General features: G+C 40.3%; 1 protein-coding gene across 4 annotated transcripts in view; it reads right to left on the minus strand.

Moving 5' to 3' along the window:
• Positions 1–5,709: 5,709 nt before the first annotated feature.
• msraa (methionine sulfoxide reductase Aa) overlaps positions 5,710–26,715 on the minus strand; it is a 310,626-nt gene continuing 289,620 nt past the window's right edge. For all 4 annotated transcript variants that reach the window (XM_059981668.1, XM_059981666.1, XM_059981667.1 and 1 more), the window contains one exon: positions 5,710–8,557. In XM_059981668.1, the coding sequence (XP_059837651.1) occupies positions 8,399–8,557 (159 nt within the window). In that variant the 3' untranslated portion in view covers positions 5,710–8,398. The remainder of the gene's footprint in view (positions 8,558–26,715) is intronic.

A 26,715-nucleotide genomic window follows, 5' to 3' on the forward strand; every position in this document is an offset into this window, starting at 1 on the left:
GATGAATTTCTAGGCAATTTCCATTTCTAATCTTTGTGGGTGCCCGGATTTGGATTAATGAATGCAGCATCCCTAAACTTTTTTGTTGTGATTGCGACATTTTCTGATGTCCTGAGAGCTTTTCTTATGGCCTTTCCCAAGGAAATTTTAAATCCCGTTTAATTAAAGACATCATCTTCTATTACTGTACCATCCTCAATCACTAATTTAAAATCATAATTGGGCTTTTGAGTACTCGCTTTACACTATTAGCTCAAACAGGGATTTCTGCTCATTTATCACAACAAATTTGAAAAGTGTTAAGGAGTTATCTAGTCAACACTGTTGCATTACAAGGACACTAAAGAGATATTAGACAGTGCTGTCAAGTTACAACTCTACACACAAAATTTGGATAAGTCCAACCGGGTGCTAGAACAAGACCCAGGTCTCATTCAGAAATGTTCAGACTATAAATGGTACCGGAGGATTGGAGAGAGGTGGATGTTGTCAAAAAAGTTAGTAGGGGTAGTCCGGGTAATTATAGACCAGTGAGCCTTGTGTCTGTGGTGGGAAAGCTGTTGGAAAAGATTCTTAGAGATAGGATCAATGGGCATTTAGAGAATCATGGTCTGATCGGGGACAGTCAGCATGGCTTTGTGAAGGGCAGATCATGTCTAACAAGCCTGATAGAGTTCTTTGAGGAGGTGACCAGGCATATAGATGAGGGTAGTGTAGTGGATGTGATCTACATGGATTTTAGTAAGGCATTTGACAAGGTGGATTCAGAATTGGCTTGCCTGTAGAAGGCAGAGGGTTGTGGTGGAGGGAGTACATTCAGATTGGAGAGTTGTGACTAATGGTGTCCCACAAGGATCGGTTCTGGGACCTCTACTTTTCATGATTTTTATTAACGACCTGGATGTGGGGGTAGAAGGGTGGGTTGGTAAGTTTGCAGACGACACAAAGGTTAGTGGTGTTGTGGATAGTGTAGAGGATTGTCGAAGATTGCAGAGAGACATCGATAGTATTCAGCTGAGAAGTGGCAGATGGAGTTCAACCTGGAGAAGTGTGAGGTGGTACACTTTGGAAGGACAAACTCCAAGGTAGAGTACAAAGTAAATGGCAGGATACTTGGGAGTGTGGAGGAGCAGAGGGATCTGGAGGTACATGTCCACAGATCCCTGAAAGTTGCCTCACAGGTCGATAGGGTAGTTAAAGCTTATGGGGTGCTAGCTTTCATAAGTCAGGGGATAGAGTTTAAGAGTTGCGATATAATGATGCAGCTCTATAAAACTCTGGTTAGACCACACTTGGAGTACTGTGTCCAGTTCTGGTCGCCTCACTATAGGAAGGATGTGGAAGCATTGGAAAGGATACAGAGGAGATTTACCAGGATGCTGCCTGGTTTAGAGAGTATGCATTATGATCAGAGATTAAGGGAGCTAGGGCTTTACTCTTTGGAGAGAAGGAGGATGAGAGGAGGCATGATAGAGGTATACAAGATCTTAAGAGGAATAGACAGAGTGGATAGCCAGCACCTCTTCCCCAGGGCACCAATGCTCAATACAAGAGGACATGGCTTTAAGGTAAGGGCAGGGATGTTCAAGGGGGATATTAGAGGAAGGTTTTTTACTCAGAGTGGTTGGTGCTTGGAATGCACTCCTTGAGTCCGTGGTGGAGGCAGATACACTAGTGAAATTTAAGAGACTATTAGACAGGGTATATGGAGGAATTTAAGGTGGGGGTGATATGGGAGGCAGGTTTCAAGGATCAGCACAACATTGTGGGCCAAAAGGGCCTGTACTGTGCTGTACTATTCTATGTTCTATAAACTTTTTAGAACATTCAGAAACATCTAAAAAGTTTAAAAAGCATAAAAAACAATAAAATTTTAAGAACTGAATGACAAACACTTTTTAACACTCTAAAATATTATGCCATTATAGAGATCCTTACAGTCCTGAAAAATCTTTTGAAAAAATGTTTTAAAGTTGTAATCTACTGCACTAGTCAGTCCCTCTATTAAAATTTTTAGGTAAACTTTCGTGCATCTCCTCATAGCTTTTGAATTGTGGTGAGTAAGTGTTGAAGCCTATTGATCACCGGTCCCATTTTGAGCTCAAAGGGTCCTAGTTTTCAAATTCCCCTCATGGAGACTCAGAATTAGAAATGCTTTCTTCTGTCAATCAATGGCCATGCCTCATTGCTAACTGAAAGTTCTTTCTGGCAAGGCCACTGTATCAACAGCAAGGGTAAATACAAAAGATAAATTTATATAAACAAGTTGATGAGTTGAGTCATGGGGAAAATATTACACTTCTAAATTTGAAAATGAAAGAACCCTCCCAATTTCCAAATTAAAATCCTTCACACTTATTTGCCCATATTGGAAGTCTGAAAAGCAATAATGAGAAAATAGATTCACTAATTAATGGTTGGAATTCAATTACCTCTTTAAAATATGTAGCTATTCCACTTTTTTAAAAAAAAACTTGGTACCTCTGCATGCTTTTCTGCTTGTTGCTCAGTTGATTCGTTCCATTTTGTCTCTCTATAATTGTCATTTTCTATAATATTAGCTTTAGAATCACATGGTCTGACCCTGTTACCTTAGATCTATTTCTAAAGCAGTTCTCAGCTTGCTGCACAGACTACAGCGCGAAGACTTCCTCCACAACAATCAAGAATAGGAAAAGGCAACAATACTAAAATCAATGTGAGATTCTTTTATCATATAGCTGAGAATGATCATACATTTTCAAATAAAAGGGGGCTTCAGGGACAATATCAGTAAGAATGACTGGACTATTATGACACACTATGATTGTCAGAGACCACAACAATGCACACTACTAAATGGAACTCCTTGCAATCACACAGAACTCAGCCATGAAGGTTTCCATACATGCAAGAAGTTGGTTTCTAAAACGAAGAAATCAGCAAAAAACATGGGTGATTTTCTAAACTTTATACAAAATGTTATTCACTTGCCAAATACCATGAGAGACCTGGCAACAGACTTTTTTTGCATCTTGCCCTAATACATTGAACTGTGTGATGGGAATTCTCTGATGTCCCCATTTCAGGATAATTTTATGTACCGGGCCATTGATTTTCAATCCATGTGATATCCTAAGGTACCCTAACATTACAAAAGAGGTACTAGGTGAAATATTGTTTATAAAATTATTTAGTGGCCCAGAAAGCACAAATAAAGTAGTGTTCAGCAAAATGTGCTTGGGAACCTCTTCAAAGGAAACAAAACAGAAATTCTGGAAAGTTGAGCTGGACTAAGTAGTCCATGGTTTATTTGACATTCATTTCTCAATCTAAACTGTAAAAATGTTTCTGTTGTGTCCTCAGCACCTTGTGTACAATTACTAGCTTACAGTAGAATGAATCATTACAATAAACTTATAATATCCTTTCATAACAGCTCCAGGGACCCAGGTTTGACCCAGTTCCCTGGTGGTGTCTGTTTGGAGTTCCCATGTTCACGCACATCTCTTGGGGGCTTCCATTTCCTAATCCATATCTAAAGATGTACTAGTTGGTAAGTTAATTTCCAAACTTCAAATTACCCCTAGTGCATGTGGAAGGTGGAAGAATTGCGTTAGAGATTTTGGGCATTTGGAATAAGAATAGGTTACAAAGACTAAACCATCTGAGAGCCAGTATGGCCACAATGGGTTGATTGGCCTCTTACTATCTTGTAAGAAATACATAATAAGAGAAAACTAAAGAGACTTTAAACCAGATTTGTCTGTTAGGAAGATTGCAATGTAATTAGATGTATCTTTAAACAGAAACGTAGTTTTCAAAAAGTCTATGTTCAAGGCCATTTATGATCACGATAAATGCAGAAGGTACATTGTTTAAAAATACGCTTAATTTTGTACTGCTGAGTTTTCTCCAATAGAATTAGAGCAATCTTACACCCGAGACTTTTAAGTTAATTTTTACACTAATACTTAATTAAGGAAAAAGTTTTTTTTTAAAAAAGTACTATTAATCTTTAAAACATTTAATGCTGGAAACACTCAGTATGTCAGAATGCATCAAAAGAAAGAGTGAATGCTTCAGGTTATAGACCCCTTTACCAAAACTATGAAAAGAAGAAAACAAATTGCAGAGAGGAATGGGGAGGGGTAGATCAATCAAAGGTAACATGTCTCTGAGGTCAGAATTGACAATGTGGTCACAGTATTTACAGAGCTACAGTATCCGATTGTTAATTTAATAAAGGAAGATGGAGTGGGAGAAAGAAGCAAAGGTACATGTTAGAACTGTGAATTACTGTTCAGACTTATTGTGGATACCTGAAATCAAAAGGAGAATGTTGGAAAATGTTCCCTGATGTGTGTTGTGTCCTTCCAGCATTTTCTATTTTTCTTTTCCAGACTGATTTTGTGTGTGGGTGCAAAATTGATACACTTCTATTTTCACCACTAATATGTAAAGCTTTATTTGTGACAGTAACATCACAATGTACTGAATATTCAGGTTATCTCAGGCAATCATTAAGGGACTAAACAGCTTATCCTTAAGAAATTGGATTGTTTTGCTTGAATGCATCATATCTATTATTTCCAGTGGATGAAGCAAACTAATTTTGTGCTTCTTGACCTCACAAGAGGCTTTTTTAAAAAAAAACAAACTGAGATTTATATAGAATCCTGCTCAGATTTAGTTGTACTCAAAACTTTGTTACCATTGTGTACGTCCACTATAAAATCACATTACCCCAAACTCATTCTCGACTCTCAGTACCTAGATGACACAAATTTGTACCTAGAATGTGCTATTGAAGAAAGGTTGTTCAAGTTAAACTGGTGCCTCTTGGAGTAAAGGAGGAGGAGAGGGTATTTGGTTAAAAGCCAGAAGACCATAAGGGATCTTGAGATTTGGAGATATTTCATCTTGCAGGTGCATCTCGAACTAGGGAATCATTGTTTTGAAATTAACATAACCCATTTTAGAGAAATAACTTGGAAAATTTCCCCCAGAGTCTTTGGAACTCTGCTCATTTCAGACAGTGGAAGCGGAATCTTCGAATATTCTTAAAACAAAGTAGAAAGCTTATTGATTTAGCAAGGGGTTAAAATTTGCCAAAGGAATTGAAAATGCAAAATTGAGGTTCCAATCCAATTGACCACAACCTCAAGGGACTAAGTGGTCTTCATAATTTCTATGTTCCTTTCTGCTATTCTGAAGTGGTGCTAGAAGTAATCAAGTACACCTTCGCAAAAGCATATGAGAGGATTGGCTTTGTATTGAATTTTCTGAACGCAAAAGTCCTTTACCAGTCTGTCCAGCTGCACATCACTGATCGAGGCCCCTAAAACAAAGGCCAGTGATAAAACCGAGGTAAGTATGAGTCACTTTGTATATCTCTGGGATCCTCGGAGGACTTGGGGAAAAAAAGCATAAGTTGTCATTCCTGAAGCCGGAGTCTGCAGACTTTTGTAAGATTGCCATTTGCTTATCTGGTTAATGCAAAACCAGACTCTGGCCTCAAAACTACAGTAGCCAGGTTGCTGTCAACTGCTGTACTCCACAACCAATGACAAACAACAAAACCAGTGTGCATTTGAGGCAGTTCTTCCACTGCTAACAAGGGTGCAAAGGTTATCAATGATAGAGTTACCAATGGTGTTCTCAACACTGAACAAGCATTTAGGACAACATTCACAGTCAAATAAAATTATGTAAACATTTTCAAGAATGTTATCATTATTAAATTTATTAGAATAAAGTTAAAATACTTGGACAAAATTCACAAGCTCCTGTTCAATGATTTTGTGTTTCTGTGCTGTGCAGCCATGCTGGTGATCAAGAGCAAGATAACAAAATTTATTCTGAAAATGTGTAATTCTCATTCAAGCTGCATGACCTTGATTAAATGAGACTATCTCATCTGAGCTAGGAATGTAAAACACCCACAGTTGGATTGTGATTTGTTCCTTTTGTTTAAAAGACAGGGTTAACATTCTTCAAACTTCAAGGTGATTATGTTTTCACAGTTGTCAGAACTGTGCAGATACCAGACTGAAGGTTGAAGTCATAAATTGGAAATGTGAAGCTTCTCTGCAAATTTGTTTTATGTCCTGGAATAGCTTGGATACAGGCAACTTTTGGAATGACAACTTTAAGAATGTCCCAAAGATTGGGTTGGCAGCAAGTAATCTCATGCAAGGTATTTCTGTAGTAAAAATGTTCACTGTGCCTGTTAGAAGCCTACAATGATTGGCAATGCTATCATAGCAGAAAGGAATGTTGAAGAAAGCTTCATGTCGGTAACAAAACTACACAGCAGTGAGCAAGTTACATGTATCAATTTGAGATAACGCTGCACAAAACGGTTTATCTGCAAGCTGACATGAAACTGTCCAAGGCCCAATGTTCAAAGCACTCGTGCACTTTAATGGCACTCGCATGGTACAATGACATTTGTTACTCCTGCGTCCAGTACTGCTTTTGTTTTTGCTTCGTGGCACCTTTTAATGAAGGATTGGATTGATTTGAGAGGTACTGACAGTACAACTCAACCCATCTGGGGAGTTTGTGTCTGTGCACAAAATATTTTAGAGATCAAGCACTGCATAAATTTCAATCATTTAAGCATTGTCAGTGCAAAAAGCTATTTAAAATCATCTTTGGAGCAGTATTTTTCATATTTAATTGCTGATTTTAAAATTTTTGTTGTAAGATTTTCATCATAAAGATGTCACTTTGTACTTGGGAATAATACATAATAATTCACATTCCAATAACTCATAGAAAACTTGGAATAAATGCATTTTATCCTAATTATTACTTTTGACTATACTAACAGATTTGTAATCATATTTATGATTTTATTTGAGGTGGGACATTCAGGCTCTCACAACCAGACCATGTAACAGTTTCTTTCCCCAAGCTATCAGGCTCCTCAATATCTGAAGCCTGGACTGACACCCTGCCCTATTGTCTTGTTTATTATTTATTTATTGCCGGTACTGTTTTTGTGCACTTTATGCAGCCCTGTGTAGGTCTGTAGTCTAGTGTAGCTTTCTCTGTGTTGTGTTTTTTTTATTACATAGTTCGGTCTAGTTTTTTTGTACTGTGTCATGTAACACCATGGTCCTGAAAAACGTTGTCTCATTTTTACTATGCACTGTACCAGCAGTTATGGTTGAGATGACAATAAAAGTGGACTTGATGTCAATGATTTGTCTGATGGAATGATGTCTTTGTGGCCAAGTTTGTGGACAATAGAAAGATAGGTGGAAGAGCAGGTTGTTTTGAGGTTGCAAAGAGGCTACAGGACTTAGCCAAATTAGAAAGATGGGCAAAGAAGTGGTTGATGCAATACAGTATTGGGAAGTGCGTGGTCATGCACTTTGGTAGACGAAATAAAAATGTATATTTTCTAAATGGATTAAATTTATGTTTTATATGTTTTCCGTCATAGGATGGCTGTGTAAATATGCTGTACTGTATCTGCTCTATGATATGCTGTGCTGCTTTGTAAAATAAGAATAAATAATAAAAATTTGAATTACAAAAAAAAACCAAGGTGCAAAGGCACTTGGGAGTCGGTGCAGGATTCCCTAAAGGCTAACTTGCAGGTTGGATCAGTGGCGAGGAAGACACTGTTAGCACTTGTTTAAACAGGACCAGAACACAAAAACAAGGATGTAATGCTGAGGCTTTATAAGGTACTAGTGAGGCCTCACTTGGGTACTGTGAGAGTTTTGGGCCCCTTATATAAGAAAGAATGTGCTGATGTTGGAGAGGGTTCAGAGGAGGTTCACAAATGATTATGGGATTTAAAGGCTTATCATGAGCAGAGAGTTTGATGGCTTGGGGCTTGTACTCGTCAAGTCACTTTTATTGTCATTTCGACCATAACTGCTGGTACAGTACATAGTAAAAATGAGACAACGTTTTTCAGGACCATGGTGTTACATGACACAGTACAAAAAACTAGACTGAACTACGTAAAAAAAAAACAACAACAACAACAGCACAACACAGAGAAAGCTCACTGGAATTTAGAAGAATGGGGGGGGGGATCTCATTGAAACCTATTGAATTTTGATAGAGTGGATGTGTAGAGGATGGTTCCTATAGTGGGGAAGTTCTGGACAAGAGGGCACAACATCAGAATAGAGGGGTGTCCATTTAGATGGAGATAATAAATTTCTTTAGCTGGAGGGCAGTGAATCCTGAAATAGCTGAAATTTGTTGCCACAGGCAGTTGTGAAGGCTAAGCCACTGGGTGTATTTAAGGTGAAGGTTGATAGATTTTTGATAAATCAGGACATGACAGAATATGGGGCAAAGGCAGGAGAATGGGGTTGAGTGAGAAATGAATCTGCTATGATGAAATGGTGGAGTAGACTGGCCCAATTCGGCTCCTTTTTCTTGTGGTCTAAATTCCTACTGGACACGATACCCCAGTGCCACGGAGACCACAATATCCGCCTGGATTCTTCTTCAGGTACTGCTGATGGTATCCTTCGGCAAAGTAGAAAGTCTGACCTTCCCGGATCTCAGTTGTGATTTTGCCGTATCCTTTTTTATTTAACTCCTGCAAAGACATGCAACAGTCAGGGCTTGTTAGATTCACGTAGAAATTCAGACATATGATAAATACAGTAGACAGTGTCTAAAAAGTATTCACCCCCCCTTACAAGTTTTCATATTTTATTGTTTTACAACATTGAATCACAGTGGATTTAATTTGGCTTTTTTGGCATTAAACAACAGAAAGAGACTCTTTTGTGTCAAAGTGAAAACGGATCTCTACAAAGTGATCTAAATTAATTACAAATATAAAACACAAAATAATTGCATAAGTATTTGCCCCCTTTAATATGGCACACCAAATCATCACTGGTGCAGCCAATAGCTTTTAGAAGTCATATAATTAGTTAAATGGAGATCTGTTTTTGAAGACCTGTGTGCAGTCAAGGTGTTTTAATTGATTGTAAAAATATACCTGTATCTGGAAGTTCCAACTGCTGGCACCATGAAGACAAAAAAACACTCCAAGCAACTTGCAAAAAGGTTTTTGAAAAGCAGAAGTCAGGAGATGGATACAAGAAAATTTCCAAGTCATTGAATATCCCTTGGAGTACAAATAAGTCATCAAGAAATGGAAAGAATATGGCACAGCTGTAAATCTACCGAGAACAGGCCATCCTCTGAGTGACCGTGAAAGAAGGGTACTTGTGAGGGAGGCTACCAAGAGACATATGACAACTCTGGAGGAGTTACAAGCTTCAGTGGCTGAGATGGGAGAGACTGCGCATACAACAACTGTTGCCCGAGTGCTTCACCTGCTACAGCTTTATGAGAGAGTGGCAAACAGAAAGCCACTGTTGGGGGAAAAAAAACTCATGAAATCTTGACTAGAGTTTGCCAGAAGGCATATAGGAGAGTCAGTTGGGAGAAGGTTCTATGGACTAATGAAACCAAAATTGAGCATTTTGGCCACTGGATTGAAAGCTATGTTTGGTGTATGCCAAACACTGCACATCATCAAAAGCACATCATCCCTATTGTGAAGCACGGTGGTGACTGCATCATGCTGTGGGGATGCTTCACTGCAGCAGGCCCTGGAAGGCTTGTGAAGGCAGAAGGTAAAATGAACAGAGGAAAATACAGAAATCCTGGAGGAGAACCTAATGTAGTCTGCATGATAACTTGGGAGAAGATCTGTTTTCCAGCAGGACCTTGGTGATTGCAGGAATGACTTATAGTGGACTGAAAAGCTTCAGCATGTGGATATTAAGGAAGAGGATGTGCTGGGGCTTTTGGAAAGCATCAAGTTGGATAAGTCACTGGACAGGATGAGATGCACCCCAGGCCACTGTGGGAAGCGAGGGAGGAGATAGCTGAGCCTCTGGCGATGATCTTTGCACCATCAATGAGGACAGAAGAGGTTCTGAAGGATTGAAGGGTTGAGAATGTTGTTCTCTTAATTCAAGAAAGGGAGTAGAGATATCCCAGGAAATTATAGACCAGTGAGTCTTACTTCAGTGGTTGGTAAGTTGATGGAAAAGATCTTGACAGGCAGGATTTATGAACATTTTGGAGAGGCATAATATGTTTAGGAATAGTCAGCATGGCTTGGACAAAGGCAGGTTGTGCCAAACGAGACTGATTGAATTGTTTGAGGATGTGACTAAACACATTGATGAAGTTAGAGCATTAGATGTAGTGTATATGGATTTCAGCAAGGCATTTGATAAGGTACCCCATACAAGGCTTATTGAGAAAGTAAGGAGGCCTGGGATCCAAGGGCACCTTACTTAGTGAATCCAGAATTGGCTTGCCCACAGAAGGCAAAGAGTGGTTGTAGATGGGTCATATTCTTCATGGAGGTCAGTCACCAGTGGTGTGCCTCAGGGATCTCTTCTGGGACCCTGACTCTTCGTGATCTATATAAATGACCTGGATGAGGAAGTGAAAGGACGGGTTAGTATATTTGCTGATGACACAAAGGTCAGGGGTGTTGTGGATAGTGTGGAGGGCTGTCAGAGGTTACGGCGGGACATTGATAGGATGTAAAACTGGGCCGAGAACTGACAGATGGAGTTCAACCCAGTTAAGTGTGAGGTGTTCATTTTGGTAGGGCAAATATAATGACAGAATATAGTATTAATGGTAAGACCGTTGGTAGTGTGGAGGATCAGAGGATCTTGGGGTCTGAGTCCATAGGACACTCAAAACTGCTATGCAGGTTGACTCTGTGGTCAAGAGGGCATATGGTACATTGGCCTTCATCAACTGTGGGATTGAGTTTAAGAGCCGGGAGGTAATGTTACAGCTTTATAGGACCCTGTTCAGACCCCACTTGGAGAACTGTGGTCAATTCTGATCGCCTCGCTATAGGAACGACATGAAAACCATAAGAAAGGATGCAGAGGAGATTTACAAGGATGTTGCCTGGATTGGGGAGCAGGCCTTAGGAGAATAGGTTGAGTGAGCTCAGCCTTTTCTCCTTGGAGCGATGGAGGATGAGAGGGCAACCTGATAGACATGTACAAGATAATCAGAGGCATTGATTGTGTGGATAGCCAGAGGCTTTTTCCCAGGGCTGAAATGGCTAACATGAGAGGGCACAGTTTTTTAGGTGCTTGGAAGTAGGTACAGTGGAGACGTCAGGGGTATTTTTTTTTTTTACGCAGTGATTGGTGAGTGCATGGAATGGGCTGCCGGTGGCAGTGGTGGAGGCAGAAACAATAGGGTCTTTTAAGAGACTCCTGGATAGGTACACGGAGCTTAGAAAAATAGAGGGCTAAGGGTAAAGCCTAGGTCGTTCTAAGGCAGGGACATGTTCAGCACAGTTTTGTGGGCCAAAGGGCCTGTATTGTGCTATAGGTTTTCTATGTTTCTAAGACAATGACCCCAAGTATAAAGCCAAGCCTATGCAGGAATGGCTTAAAAAAATAACAAAGTTAATGTCCTGGAGTGGCCAAATCAGAGTCCAGACCTCAATCCAATTGAGAATTTGTGGCTGGACTTGAAAAGGTCTGTTTACTCACAATCCCCATGCAATCTAACAGAGTTTGAGCAGTATTGTAAAGAAGAATGGAGAAAAATTGCAGTATCCAGATTTGCAAAGCTGATCAAGATCTATCCACACAGACTCAAGGCTGTAATTGCTACCAAAGGTGCATCTACTAAATACTTAATTGAAGGGGGTGAATACTTATGCAATCAATTAATTTGTGTTTTTATACTTGTAATTAATTTCAATGACTTTAAGAGATCTAGTAGCACTTTGACACAAGAGTCTTTTGCTAAGCGTCAATAAACCAAATTAAATCTACTGTGATTCAACATTGTAAAACAATAAAACTTGAAAATTTCCAAGGCAGGGAAATACTTTTTATGGGCACTGTAAATGCCATGGATATTATCACTATTCAATGTTTCAAGTTTTAATAGCCCATTAAGTATAATAGCCACATGTTGATGTAATTTAACTGTTGAGTTACTCAACAGGGAAAATATATAATTCTGGTCACCTCTATATAGGAAGAACATTCACTCAGTATGTTCTGCCATTGTAGCCCTTCCACTTCAAGTTTTGATGTATTGTGTGTTCGGAGATGCTCTTCTGTACAGTGTTCTAACCTGTGATTATTTGAGTTGCTGTTGTCTTCCTATCAGCTTGAACTAGTCTGGCACTTCTCTAACCTTTCACATTTGCAAGGTGTTTTCACCCAGGAACTGATGCTCACTGTAAACTCGAGAGATGGTTGTCTGTGAAAATCCCAGGAGATCTGTTTCTGAAATACTGAAACCACCCCACCAGGCACCAACAATCAGTCCATGGTCAAAGTCACTTGGATCACATTTCTTCCCCATTCTGACATTTAGTCTGAATAACAACTGGACCTCCTGGCATTGTCTGCATGTTTATATGCATCGAGTAGCTGCCACATGATTGGCTGATTAGATATTTGCACAGGCAAGCAGGTCTACCTATTAAAGTGTAGAAGCTTTAGAGTAGGCAAAGGAGATTTTCCGGGATGCTTAGAGAATATATTTTAAGAGGAGAGGTTGAGTGAGCGAGGGCTTTTTCCTTTACAGAGAGTGAGATGAGAGGAGACTTGATGGAGGTGATCAAGACTAAGAGACGCATTAAAAGAATGAACAGCTAGTTCTATTTCCCAGGGCAGCAATTGCTAATAACAGAAGACATCAATTTATGAGGAGTGTTGTAATATTTAGAGGAGACGACAGGGGTAGGGATTTTTTTTATATAGACAGTAGTGGGTGCCTGCAACGCACTGAGGGAAAGGTGGTAGGGGCTGATACAATAGGGATTTTTAAAAGACTCAAGTAGTACATGGCTATAAACAAAAAAGTGAATGGTAATAGACTGTGTAGAAGCAATTTATATTTGTCTGCACAACATTGTGGGCCAAATGGCTTGTAGAGTGCTGTACAGTTCTATGTTCAATAACGTATAAGAATAGCAGTATACCATACAACCCTCGAACCATTCAGTAAGATAAAGCTGCTCTAATCTTTCACCTCCATTTTCCTGCCCAGTCCCCATAATATTGTTCCATTGCAGACACAAAAAACTTTACTCGGCATTAAACATATTTTTAAATAGCAGCATCCACATTCTCTCGGATGAAAAATGTCAGAGATTCACAAAGAAGACATTGTTTTTCATTTAAGTCTCAAGTGGTTGATACAGATAAATACATGTTTGGGTAGGATGGATATTAAAGAATACAAAGGTACGGAGTACATTTATTATCAAATAATGTATACTATATACAACTTTGAGATTCGTCTTACAGGCAGTCACTAAACAAAGAAACCTAATAGAACCTGCTTTAATAAAAAGACTGAACACCCAATGTGTAGAGAAAAAAAACCGTGCAAACAATAAAAGTAAGCAAATAACATTCACAACTAAAGCTCACAGAAGTGATTCCACAGCCACAAAGCCAGTTTAGTGCAGAGACAAGTAAACCTTGCAAAGGAGTGAGTTGAACACCAAGTAGTCCCACTTCTCTGATCTTGACACCCTGACCTTTCAATCTGGCGTGGTGTCTAATTCACCAAACCTTGGGTCATTGCATGCTCTCAGACCCGGGCCCTGCTACTAAGGCCTGGGCTCCGCGCCTCAATTCGGCTGGTACCTGTACCAACCTTTCCAATCTGGCCCAGCACCTAAATCAGCCAAACAGCGAGTAGTTTCTCACTCTCGGACCTGTTCCATGCCTCCACAACTCTGCCTCACCTCGATTCTGCTGCTGTGAATCATCTCCAAGTCCGTTTCAGCAATGGCCAAACATGAGCCCATTTCCCGGTCTCGGGCCTGGGCCCAGCCGCCTTGATTCGGCCCATACACTCCACACTGCAAACATCCTGCACCTTCAGAGACTTCAGTTCTGCAAAAATCCCCGGTCATACAGGTGGTTCAAAAGTTCAACTTCGAAAGGGAAGTCACAGGCTATTGATTGCAGTGATTGTTTCTGAGAAAGAGTGATTAATAAAATGTTGGATAGATTTGTTTGCCTCCAGCAAGTCATCGCTGGGCTACACCAGCACTCTCTTAAACCAGATGACAGAATATTAAATATGGCATGGGAAGTAGGATTAAATATTGAAAGAATCCAATACTGAAAGAACGGTAGAGTAGGTTTGATTGGTCCAAGAGATTATTTTGATCCTAGTTTTAGGTGTAGTTTGTTTGAAGTTAGGATAAGGTATGAGTAAGAAGTCACTGGTCACAGGAAAGAGAATTACAAGATTTTTGGATTGCAGGAAAGGATGACTTAGAAAACTATAAAGATACAGGTGCCCCCACTTTACGAATGTTTGCTTTATGCCACTTTGCTTTTACAAAAGACCTACATTAGTAACCTGTTTTCACATTACAAAGAGGATTTTCGCTTTTACAAACATTTTCCCCATATAAATGAATGGTTCTTCGCTTTACGCCATTCTGGCTTGAGGAAGGTTTCACAGGAACGCTCTGCCTTTGTAAAGGGGGGGAGGGCCACCAACAGCATGAGAGTTAACTGGCAAGTAGCAAAATAAAAGAAAATGTTTGTCCCTTAAAGAATGAGACTGAATTAGAATCAGAATTGGGTTTCTTATTATTGATTAATGTCATGAAACTCGTGGCAGAAGTGCTACAAGGTCAAGAGGAGAGCCAGTGGGACTGTGGCCACTGTAGGCCTGTTGGGGTAGTAGGCAAACTGCAGCACATCCAGGCTCCTGCTCAGACCAGAGTTAATTTTACCCATGACCAAACTCTTAAAGCACTTCATCACAGTTACTGTGAGTGCTACCAGGCAACAGTCACTGCAGTAACTCACTCTCTTCTCCTTGGGCACTAGTATGATTGGTGTCCTGTTGAAGCAGTGAGGGACAGAAGAACAGCAGTGGACTACTTGAAGAAAGACCAACGTCAATAAATTTAAAGCCAAGCCCTCCTTAGGCACACTGTGACATTCTAACAATAGTGCACTTGCATAAACACTCAGTGACCACTTTATTAGGTACACCTTTACACCCACTCTTTAATACAAAATAACTATTTCCCAGTGTTAAGCTTGATTCGTAGATCAGCAGGGGAATGAAGAGAGGGTTTAAAACCACGATCAAAAAGCACTTTCATTGCGCCTTTAAACTCAGCGCGCATCTTTAAGGTCTGGGGTGCAAAATCTTCCACAAAGCGAATGGTTGTATCCTGGAAAATAAAAGAACCTCTGACATGCCTCTACGATCAGACGGTGTTTTACCTGGTATTGATGGAAGCACAAGATTACTGGTCGCGGGCGGTTACCCAGAATTCCGGCGGGAACATGTACCTGGTGTGCCCGTTCGAGCTCAGCGGGTTCGGAAGCAAATCTTTCCCAAATATCTCACAGAGAAACTCAGCGAGAAACTTCACTGTTGATCCCTGTTCGGTGGCCTCTGGCAATCCAAGAATTCTAAGATTGCAGCGTCTACTGCGATTTCCGAGATCCACCGTTTTGAAAAGGAGTTTGTTACACTTTTCCTCCAAGCTGGAACAGAGAGTCTCCAAGTATCGAACACAACTTTCTAAATCTTCAGAAGTCGAATCGATGCGAGATAAGTGTTGGGCATGCTTGCCCACCTTGTCGATGATCTGATCAAGTTTGTCCTCCAACTGTTTGAAAGCGGTTTTGAATTCCTTTAAAATTTCGTCTCTGAGCTGACCGAGCGCAGCCAGGGTCTCGTCTGAGAGAGCCGTAGCTTCCTTTCTCCCGGATTTAGAGTCTTGCTAGACATTGTAAGTTAGATGTGTTCACAGGCAAGCAAGAAGTACCGAAAAAGTTCCCGACTAAGGTTTAAAAAATGGAGACATTTAGTGCAAAGATAGTGACAGTAACGGAACAAAAGTTCGGAGCAGCTAAGCAATCGCCATCTTACCGGAAGTCAATACAAAATAACTAATCGGCCAATCATGTGGCTGCAACTCGCTGTATAAAAGCATGCAAGAGGTTCAGTTTTCAGGCCAAACGTCAGAATGGGGAAGAAATGTGTAATTAAGTGACTTGACCATGGAATGATTGTTGGTACCAGATGGGGTAGTTTGAGTGTTTCAGAAACTATGGATCTCCTGTGAGTTTTCACTCCCAGCAGTCTCTAGAGTTTACAGAGAATGGGGTAAAAAACAAAGATCCAGTGAGCAGCAGTTCTGTGGGCAAATATACATTGTTAATGAGAGATCAGAGGCAAATGGCCAGAGTGGTTCAAGCTGTCAGGAAGGTGACAGCAACTCATATAAACACACTTTACAAAGGGCTGTGCAGAGGAGTGTTTCAGAACACACATGTCAAACCTCGAAGTGGATAACGTGCAGCGGCAGAAGACCATGAACATATGCTCAGTGGCCACTTTACTCAGTACAGAACTTAGTCTTATAGGTGCAGAACAGAACTTTCAACTTAAGTAAATACTCCTGGTGATATGAAACAAAACAATAGCCACAATTAGAGTAAAAAGAAAAAAATTATATTTCACATCCAGGATCCTTTATCAAAACTGGGAAAGAGAGATCACAAAAGTTGTTTCTCTTTCCAAACATGCGGTTGACTTGCTAGCTTTTGTAACATTTTCAGATTTCCAGCATCAGCAGCACTGTTGGTTTTCAGGCACATTTATAGCATGTTTCTGTTTCCTTCACTTTTCTGTTTGTTCAGGTGAACTTGCACTATTGATCTTGCATTTATACAAAATGGGTGACAATGGAACTGAAGATCCAATGGGATCTAAAATTTCATATCACCTTTTTGCATATCCTAACCAGACCACTTTCCTCTTGCTTGTCCTGAAGGCATATAGGATATAATCTCTTCTATTGACTTCAGACAGTTCCCTTTCAAATTAGTAACACACATCAAAGAAAAATAGTGCAAAACCTGGGAAATGAAAATATAAAAATAGAAAATGCTGGAAATACTCAAAATCTGTGGAGAGGACGTGTATGATTTCAGTCCCAGTTGCTCACAACATTAAACTTTATAAAGACTATAGTTGATATCTTATTTTGGACAGTCATCTCAGCTAGTGTCATTACAAGCTTAGATCAGTATGACATCTGTTATTACCAATAAAACACACAAAAGAAAGTAAAGTTGGCACTTTCAAGTGTTCATTGTTCGTTACCAAGCCACTGTCTCAAAACACCGTAGAAGAGGCAAGCTGGAACAGAATTCGCACAGTGGAAACATTGCACTACATCAGAATTCCAAGACCTCAGTCACAGTTTACTAAGCAGTGCGTAGTTTGGTTCTCAAAATCATGCTACCTTGTCCTCATTTCCTGATGCCAAGCTCAACAGATTGAGCACAACTCTGAGCAGACTTGTGACTGGGCCTTTGACCGACATCTTGCCTTGGTTCATTTTAACACTCCAGGACTCGGGAGCCTTAAAGAGGCAGGTGAAGTGGTGGACTGCAGTGGATCAGTGGAATCAGAGGGTAGAGGCACGTTGCTCAAAACTGAGGAAGTAATCATACTATCTAATTACTAGGCATACTTATTTAAAAATTCATTAACTTATCTTCCATAAACTACGAGCCCAGCAAAAGACTCCAAAAATGCGATGATTTCCTTAGTAATTACCAGTAAAACACTTCATGCCATAGCTCTTGGTATGTAGTTGGATGGCAGAAAATTATGTACAGTTACTATAAATAAACTGATTGGCAAAGGGATTTTTTATAGAGCAAATTCTTAATAGGAACAGACAATAAAACTGTTGGAATTGGGAAAACAAACCTCATGAAAGATGACATCATGACCACTGCTCAAAATGGATCAATAAACCACTGTGTTATTTGAATAAGAGAATTAAAAATACTTCGAGCTACAGTACAAAATGGAAGTGAAAATGCACTAATTGGATAACATTCAGTTTAATTACTATATTTAAAAATTTTAATTAAATAGCACACGATCAATCTTGTTAATCTCACTTAAATTCAGGAGCAAGAAATGAAGAAGCCTCTCGGGCAGGATGGAGATAAACGTGCCTTATCTTCAAAATGGAGTTCTCAGTGTTTAAAATTTCAAAAGATTCTGGAGGTCACATTTTCACGGATTTCTTTTTCAGCAACAATTAGAGTTCGGAACAAAAGTGAGTAATAATAATGTATTTTGAAATTAAGTAGCCAAGTGATAAAATAACAATTAAGAGAATGTGCAGAAATAAAGCAGAGTATTATTGTCAGATTTATTTATTTATCACATGTACATTGAAACATGCAGTGAAAAGCGTTGTTTGCATAAACAACCAGCACACTGAAGGATGTGTTGGGGACAGTCTGCAAGTGTTGCCACCTGTTCCAGTGCCAACATAGTTATGCCCACAACGTTCCACAGAATAACCTTAGTAGCAAAAACAACAAAACAAGAACAGGAAAACACGCCCATTTCCCACCTTCTCACACACCCAGACAGGCCTCCAGATTCTCAGACTCACCGACATTGAGCTTCCAACAAAATATCACTCTTATAAGAAGTGAATAAAAACCAGATCACAGCAAAAAAGATGTACAAATACAAGACCTTTAGTTATCTGCTTTTATAAAGAACACATAGTGGGTTGTTTGGTCACTGTTAAAATGGAAGTATGAATTCAATAAAACCTGTCCAAGCAAGATGGGCAATGGAAACCCTGGACACCGTAGCTACCTGGGCTAGGATGATCTTCAAGGCCAGAAAGTCCAGATGCACAGTGATCAAAAAGGGCAAGGTTACTAGCAAGTTCAGTCTTCAAATACAGGGAGGAGTCACTCCATCCATAGGGGACAACCCAGTCAAGTGTCTGGGAAAGTGGTTTAATGTAGCAATGGTGGACAGTGCCAACGTCACTGACACTGCAAAGCAGGCTGAAGAGTGGCTGAAGAAGATCGACAGAACTGGACTCCCTGGTAAATTTAGGACATGGTTGCACCAACACGGTCTTCTACCAAGGCTGCTCTGGCTTTTCATGGTGCACGAGTTCCCCATAAGATCACAGAAAATAGGTGCAGGAGTAGGCCATTCAGCCCTTCGAGCCTGCACCACTATTCAGTATGATCATGGCTGATCATCCAACTCAAAACCCTGTACCTGCTTTCTCTCCATACCCCTTGATCCCTTTAACCACAAGGGCCATATCTAACTCCCTCTTAAATATAGCCAATGAACCGGCCTCAACTGTTTCCTGGGGCAAAGAATTCCACAGATTCACCACTCTCTGTGTGAAGAAGTTTTTCCTCAACTCGGTCCTAAAAGGCTTCCCCTTTATCCTTAAACTGCGACCCCTCATTCTGGACTTCCCCAACATCGGAAACAATCTTCCTGCATCTAGTCTGTTCAATCCCTTTAGAAGTTTATCCCCATGACTACTGTAGAAGGCATCAAGAGGAAAGTCGACAAGCACCTGCACAGGAGGCTGGGGTATCCCCCAAGTTTTTCTCAAGTGGGGCTGTACACAAGATCAGGCCAGCCACAGCTCCCATTGTCATTGGTAGCAGAGGGGTTCAAGGTGGCAAAGTATAGAGTTGTGTTGACACTGAGGGGCTCAGATGACAAACTAATAATTTAAGCAAGAGTCACAACAAGACTGGGCTGAAAGTGGGCTGCCAACTCGGCTATAAACCAGGCAGTGAGCTTCCTGCAATTGACAGACATCAGTGGAAACTCACACCTGGGTCAGCAAGGCCTCAGCTCTGCACACTTCCAGTGACGGGGGAGTGGAAATGCAAGGGATAAGCATGATATAGTCCAGGCAGAGGTATGGAACTGACAGGACGGAAGGCAGGAATTGAAGGTAGTGGAGCTGGGGTCACAGGGCGCCTGGACAAAATGGGATCTTCCCAAGCTCAAGATCACTTGGGCAGAGTTTTGGAAACTGGAGGCCTTCTGCAATTCTTTCCTCCTGCGATCTGTGTTTGACATTCTCCCTACACCATCACAACTACACACACGGGATGAGAGAGGACCCTAACAGCAAGGTTTGTGGTCAGCGGGGTTCACTAACGCACATACTGTCGGGATGCAAAACAGATTTAACACAAGGAGGGTAAAGGTGACACAACAACACGGTCCTGCTGTCCCTTCCCGACACATTGGAGCAGGAGAGGTGTAAAAAGAGACCAGCTGGCAGAGAGGCAAACAGGGCAGTCATTTTCATGAAGGAGAGGGCCACACCAGTCCTATCAAGAGGCCTAAATCCAATCTGCTGCAAAAAGCTTAATCATGGGTCATGAGTGTTGATGCAGGGAGGAAGCTGCAGTCATGCAAACCACACTTACACCAGACATCGTACTGTGGTCCACTGAAAATGAGAAAATCACCCTGGTGGAGCTCATGGTACCGTGGGAGGAAGGATGTGACTAGGGTCATGAGAGAAAGGGCCTGAAGCACCAGTCCTTAGTCCAGGAGTGTGGGGACAAAGGGTGGCAGATGTGACTATCCCCTGTGGAGATCAGCTGTAGAGGGTTCCTGGCGAGGTTGGCATGGAGGTTGCTGTCTGTGCTGAGCCTTGAAGAAAAGATCAAGAACTAAGCAGCTCGCGGGATGAGGGAGGAAGCAGAAAGAGCCTCTTGCTGGATATGGAGCAGGCGAGGGGAGTTGAGCTGGAAGTCGGGAGTAGATGGGCTTGACCACCTCTGCTGACCCGCCAATTGGAGACTGTAGTGGTTAAAGGTCAAAACACTGACAACATCTGTTCCTGGCCTTATCTGGAAACTGAAGAGAGCAAGTCAAGGACTGTTGATATGTAAGCAAGAAAACAAAGATAAATATTCCTGTATTTATTAACTTGAGTCCTAAAATCAAACTAATTCCAGCAGTTGGATGTTTGTCCATATTATAGTAAAGGAAATCCTCATCAAACCATGAGTAAGTCAGGCACATGTTGCAAAGTGGTGACCAATCAACACAAAAGTAATATTACACATCACTGACCTCTACAGGATTAATTTCTTTCCACTTATCAATGTGGACATTTGTGCACAATAAATGCATTTCTCAGACATAAACAGGGATAAAAGGGCAGTTGGATACCTGAATTGTCCAAATTAGGATAATTTGGAAATACTCCCAAAACAATGCTTTTGAAAGGCAATACACTTATTCAGAAGCTTTTTAGAAAATGAATTTACATGAAAATTACTGCTTTTGGATATGTCTAAAATTAATTTAGTTCAATCAAATTTCTTCAGGTTTTTTTCCTAATTCAATTAACAATCTAAAGATTTGTAACTTTTCACTTAGAATCATAGATCACTACAGCACAGAAACAGGCCTTTCAGCCCATCTATTCTGTGCCAAACTATTAATCTGCCTAGACTCATCAACCTGCACCTGGACCACAGTTCCCCTCATGTTCCCCTTGAACATTTCACCTTTCACCCTTAACCATGATCTATAGTTCTAGTTTCACCCAACCTCAGCAGAAAAAGCTTGCTTGCATTTACCCTATCTATACCCTTCATAATTTAGTATACCTCTACCAAATCTCCATTCTTTCCCCTATGCTACAGGGAATAAAGTTCTAATCGATTCAACCTTTCCCCATAACTCAGATCCCAAAGTCCTGGCAGTATCTTTGTAAATTTTCTCTGAACACTTTCAATGTATTGACATCTTCCCTGTGGACAGCTGACTTGTAAAACTCCAAAGTTGGCCACACCAATGTTTTATAGATCTTCAATATATATCCCAACTCCTATACTCAATACTTTGACTTATGAAGGCCAAAGCAGCAAAAGCTCCCTTTACAACCATACCTGTGATATCACTGTCAGAATTATGGATTATTATGCCCAGATATTTCCGTCTACCACATTCTTCAGTACCCTACTGCTCACCGTGTAGGTCCTACCTTGGTTTGTCTTCCCAATGTGCAAATTCCACCCGCCAGATTTCAGCCCATTCTTCCAGATAGTCCAGATCCTGCTGCAAACATTGATACCCTTCTTCACAGTCCACTACACCCCCAATCTTGTTGCCGTCCGCAAATTTGCTGATACAGTGAACCACATTATCATTCAGATCACTGATATAAGTGACAAGTAACAACAGGCCCAGCACTAATTCCTGCGACACATCACCTGTCCGAGACCACTCTCTGGCTTCTCCCGCGAAGCCGATGTCTAATCCAATTTACTGCCTCATCTTCAATGCCAAGCAACTGAACCTTCTTGACCAATCTCTCATGTGGGACCATGTCAAAGGCTTTGCTAAAGACCACAAAGACACATCCACTGCCTTTATCAATTTTCCTGCTAACTTCCTCCAAAAACTCTAAGATTGGTTAGAGATGAACTACCATGCACAAAGACGTGTTGACTATCACTTATCAGTCCCTGTCCATCCAAATACTTAATATCTGGAGTCTTAAAATACCTCCAATAATTTACCCACTACTGATGTCAGGCTCACTGGCTGTAAATTCCTGGCTTATCCTTAGAGATTTTCTTAAACAATGAAATTACATTGGCTATCCTCCAGTCCTCTGGCACCACACCTGTGGCCAAGGATATTCTAAATAGCTCTGATAGGGCTCCTGCAATTTCAGCACTAGCCTCCCACTGAGTCGGGGGAATACTTTGTCAGGCCCCGGAGATTTATCCATCTTATTTCACCTCAAGACAGCAAATACCTCCTCCTCTATAATTTGCATACAGTCCATGACCTCACTGCTGCTTTGCCTCACTTCTTGCTTTTGAAGATCTCCTCAATGCCAGGGAGGCTAGTGCTCATGATGGAGCTAGCTGAGTTTACAGCTTTCTGCAGTCTTCGCCATTCCTGTGCAGATCAGATGGAGGAGCAACTGGTTAGAATGCTCTCCATGGTATATCTGTAGAAATATGTGAGAGTCTTTGGTGATATACTAAGTCTCCTCAAAATTCTAATGAAATGTAGCCACTGTTGTGTCTTCTTTGGAATTGCATCAATGTGTTGGGCCCAAGATAGACCTTCAGAGATGTTGACACCCAGGAACCTGAAGCTACTCATCCTTTCCACTGCTGATCACTCAATGAGGACTGGTGTGTGTTCCTTCAAATTCCCCTTCATGAAGTCAACAATCAATTCCTTGGTCTCACTGACATCATGTTGTTGTTGTTGGGATACCAGTTAATCTATCTCACCCCTGTATGCCTCTTCATCACCATCTGAAATTCAGCGCACAATAGCTGTTTCATTGACAAATTTATCAATGGTGTTTCAGTAGAAAATAACCTGTCCCAATCCACACTTGCCACTTTCTGATATCATCAAAATTGGCCATTCTCCAATTTTGAACCTGAACCCGAGGACCAGACCATATGGAGGACCTTCTCTGTAATTATCTTGAAACTAATGGTGTAATGATCACTGGATGCAAAGTGTTCCCCTCCACAAAGTTGAAAAGATGTTTATGAGGCCTAATTTGGAGTATTTTAGTCACCTACGCACAGGAAAGATGGAAACAAGGTTGAAAGAGTACAGAGAATATTTACAAGGGTGTTGCCAGGTCTGGGGGCCCTGAGTTCCATCTATCCCAGTCAGCCCTTTATACTATGTGAGTCCCAGTTAGTATGTGGAAATTTAAAATTACTGATTATCATAAACTTATGTCTTCCAAAGGAACTGTGGCACACAGAATATCCCTACTGTCCCTGCTTGATTATTTTGAAATCTGTCTCCTGCTACACACAATCCAATGTATCCAAGCGAAATGTGCATGCAAAATGTCCTGACTGCTCAAGTTCACTCCTTTTTATTTACTTTTTCTGGAATGTGGACATTGTTGCTGAAGTCACCATTTGCAGTGCATCACTATTTCTCACACAGAGGGTGGAAGGTACATGGAATGAACTGCTAGAGGAAATGATACAGATGGGTACACTGTTCAAAAGGCAGTTAGTCCAGTACATGGACAGGAAAGGTTTAGAGGGATAAGGGTCAAACACAGGCAAAGACAGGCTAAGGTGGGCACCTTGGTCAGCATGAATGGGTTGGCTGAAGGGTCTGTTTTCATAACTCTGACTCTGAAATTATGGCCATGAACTGAGGAACCACAATGGTGTAGTTGGAGGCTAGATCAGGCAATGTTTGCAGATTAACTTTCCCTGAACTACAGTATGAACCAGATCAGACTTATAGCAATTCAGTAATTTCAGAATTATCATTTGTGGAATCTATTCATATTCTCAATCATAAAGTGTCAAACATAGCTACATCCAAGTAGCAATGTGTCATCAAGACATAATTTTTCTGATAAAGGTTATATGCTCAAAATATTAACTCTGTTGCTCCCTCCACAGACACTGCCTGACCTGCTGAGTATCTCCAGCATTTTCTGTTCTTTATTTTTCTTTTTAGCATCAACAATGTTTTGCTCCTTAAAGATCTTTTATTGTCCACTCAGACTTACTGTATCATGGACTTTGTCTATAACAGTTTCTCAAGTTAATCAGACTAATCACGGTCACACAGGCTGTTCAGAAGAAAGCATTTAGATCAAAACGGACCTTAAGTAAGCTCTGCCTCTTACTGATGGATCATTCAAGTTCAAGGAAACATTTGAGAAAATGAGCTCCAGATTTTAGAACGCTACCCTACAGGCCTTAATAAACAAAGTGCATCTTCAAATGTCACATCACCCAACTGTACAACCAGTAACAGACATTGTTCAATGTATTATCCCTAATAACCGACCAACAATTTCTATAAATCATAACAAATATCCGTATGCTCCACCTGACCATACCTTAGCATGGTTAGAAGGTTGCACCCATGTCTCACAGCTTGGATAGAAGACCAAGTATTCAGCTTAATGGCCACATCATTCTGACATTCAGACACCATCGTCCCCTCAGTTCCAATCAACAAGCTTTAAAACCTGGGTCTCTGTACCTCCCCTGCAACTGGATAGATAATTAACTCAACAGGACTCCACAGTCAGCCAGGATAGAAAATAACACCTCTCCTTTGTTAACAATGCTACACCTCAAGGATTGGTCTCAGCCTACTGCTCTCCTTCTCTTTATACTCATCGTGTGGATTGGCACAGCACAAATACCACCTATAAATTTGCCAAATCTACATATGTTGAGCAGAGCAAATAATACTTAAGACAACAGAGTTTCAATGGGCAAATGACTTTTGAAAAAACTACAATTTAGCTTCCATCAATAAAGAAAATGACTGAGATCAAAATCTAAAATACTTTAAAGCGATACTGTAATAGAAACAAACACGAGGAAATCTGCAGATGCTGGAAATTCAAACAACACATAGATGCTGCCTGGCCTGCTGTGTTCCACCAGCATTTTGTGTGTGTTGTCTGTAATAGAAACGATGTATGTGATATACAAGAGATGATAAAAGAGACGAGTCTTGGAAAATTAGAGGTTTGGAGAAATCTTGAACAAAAGTACTAAAATCAATTTTAACAATGGAAACTAAAATCTCTAAAATTCAGTGATGATCTATGGAATTTTCCAGTTTGTGAAAATAGGGTTAATATTGAAGTCTTTTCAATTCAATGGGAATTAGAATGCATTTTGGTACATAATCATTAACACTGAACGGCTATTGTCAGTACAAGTATTATCATCATTTTCCTGTACTGTGTAAACATTTTCATATTTATTGATATTTTACAATGGTGCCACAATGTAAAAAGAATCATTGGGACAAGCCCCTAGTCACACTCCCTAACATCAGTAACTTGCAGAGAAACATGGGTAATAAATTTCATAAAAAACAAAAGGAAGACAGTTAGCAATTATTAAAGCTCAAATTTCAGATAAAATGTGAAGAATAAAATATTGGCTAATAATGTTAGGGAACAAATTGCACATGATAGATTCTGCAACATAAACTGATAACATACCCAATCTGTACTGAATCATGTCTGGTAAATGTGACATCACCTCATCGGGTGGTTGAATTGGCAGATGCTATTGACAGGTGTCCGTAAATTGTTCTGTTGACAGGCAGATGGTAATAAAATTAGTTTACTGCCAAGTGTTTGCTTGTGACAGGTTTTCCTCTTCACACATCTGTAGATGGCCGCATTTGACTAGAATGCTTCTTAATGATGCGTACTTCATCTTAATTTTTTCTCTTAATCCTAAAATATAATCTTCCCAACAGCATGTAGATGAAAATTTAGAGCTTTGGGTTCATTGGACAATATAAACAAGGTTCTAAACAATTTTTTCCTCCCAATTTTCTTGCCTATCATTGAGGTATGGGACTATAAATACCAACAACGGTATATCTCATTTAATTGTCCACTATACCTCTGAATCAAGCTGTAAGCATGTACGGTTTTCCTTAATATGTTGACCATTGCAGCCACACTCTATCCTGACACATGAACTTTCAAGCAATGATTACAGGTTTTGGATGAAGAGCTGATTATCCGATTAGCCAATTTTAAGTGCTACTATCCCTGCTGAGATCAGCTAACAGAATGAACCTGGGGCTGCTTTGTATGTATAACTCAATAGATTTCCAGATATTTGTGTTAGCCAAATTGAAAATTTTGCACCAAATGAATAAAACACGCTACTATGGTGATTTAAATCCTTGTCCTTTGGAGAAGCAGACAGAGTAACTGCAATATATGAGAATATATGAAAAGTCGTGTGCTATCACTTGTTAGTTTGCCAATTAATTAAAAAAATATATAATTATCTGGTACAATGAAATTGATGATTAAACAGTAATATTTAGAGTGAT

This window comes from Hypanus sabinus, chromosome 10 (assembly GCF_030144855.1).
Source record: "Hypanus sabinus isolate sHypSab1 chromosome 10, sHypSab1.hap1, whole genome shotgun sequence".
NCBI lineage: Eukaryota > Metazoa > Chordata > Chondrichthyes > Myliobatiformes > Dasyatidae > Hypanus > Hypanus sabinus.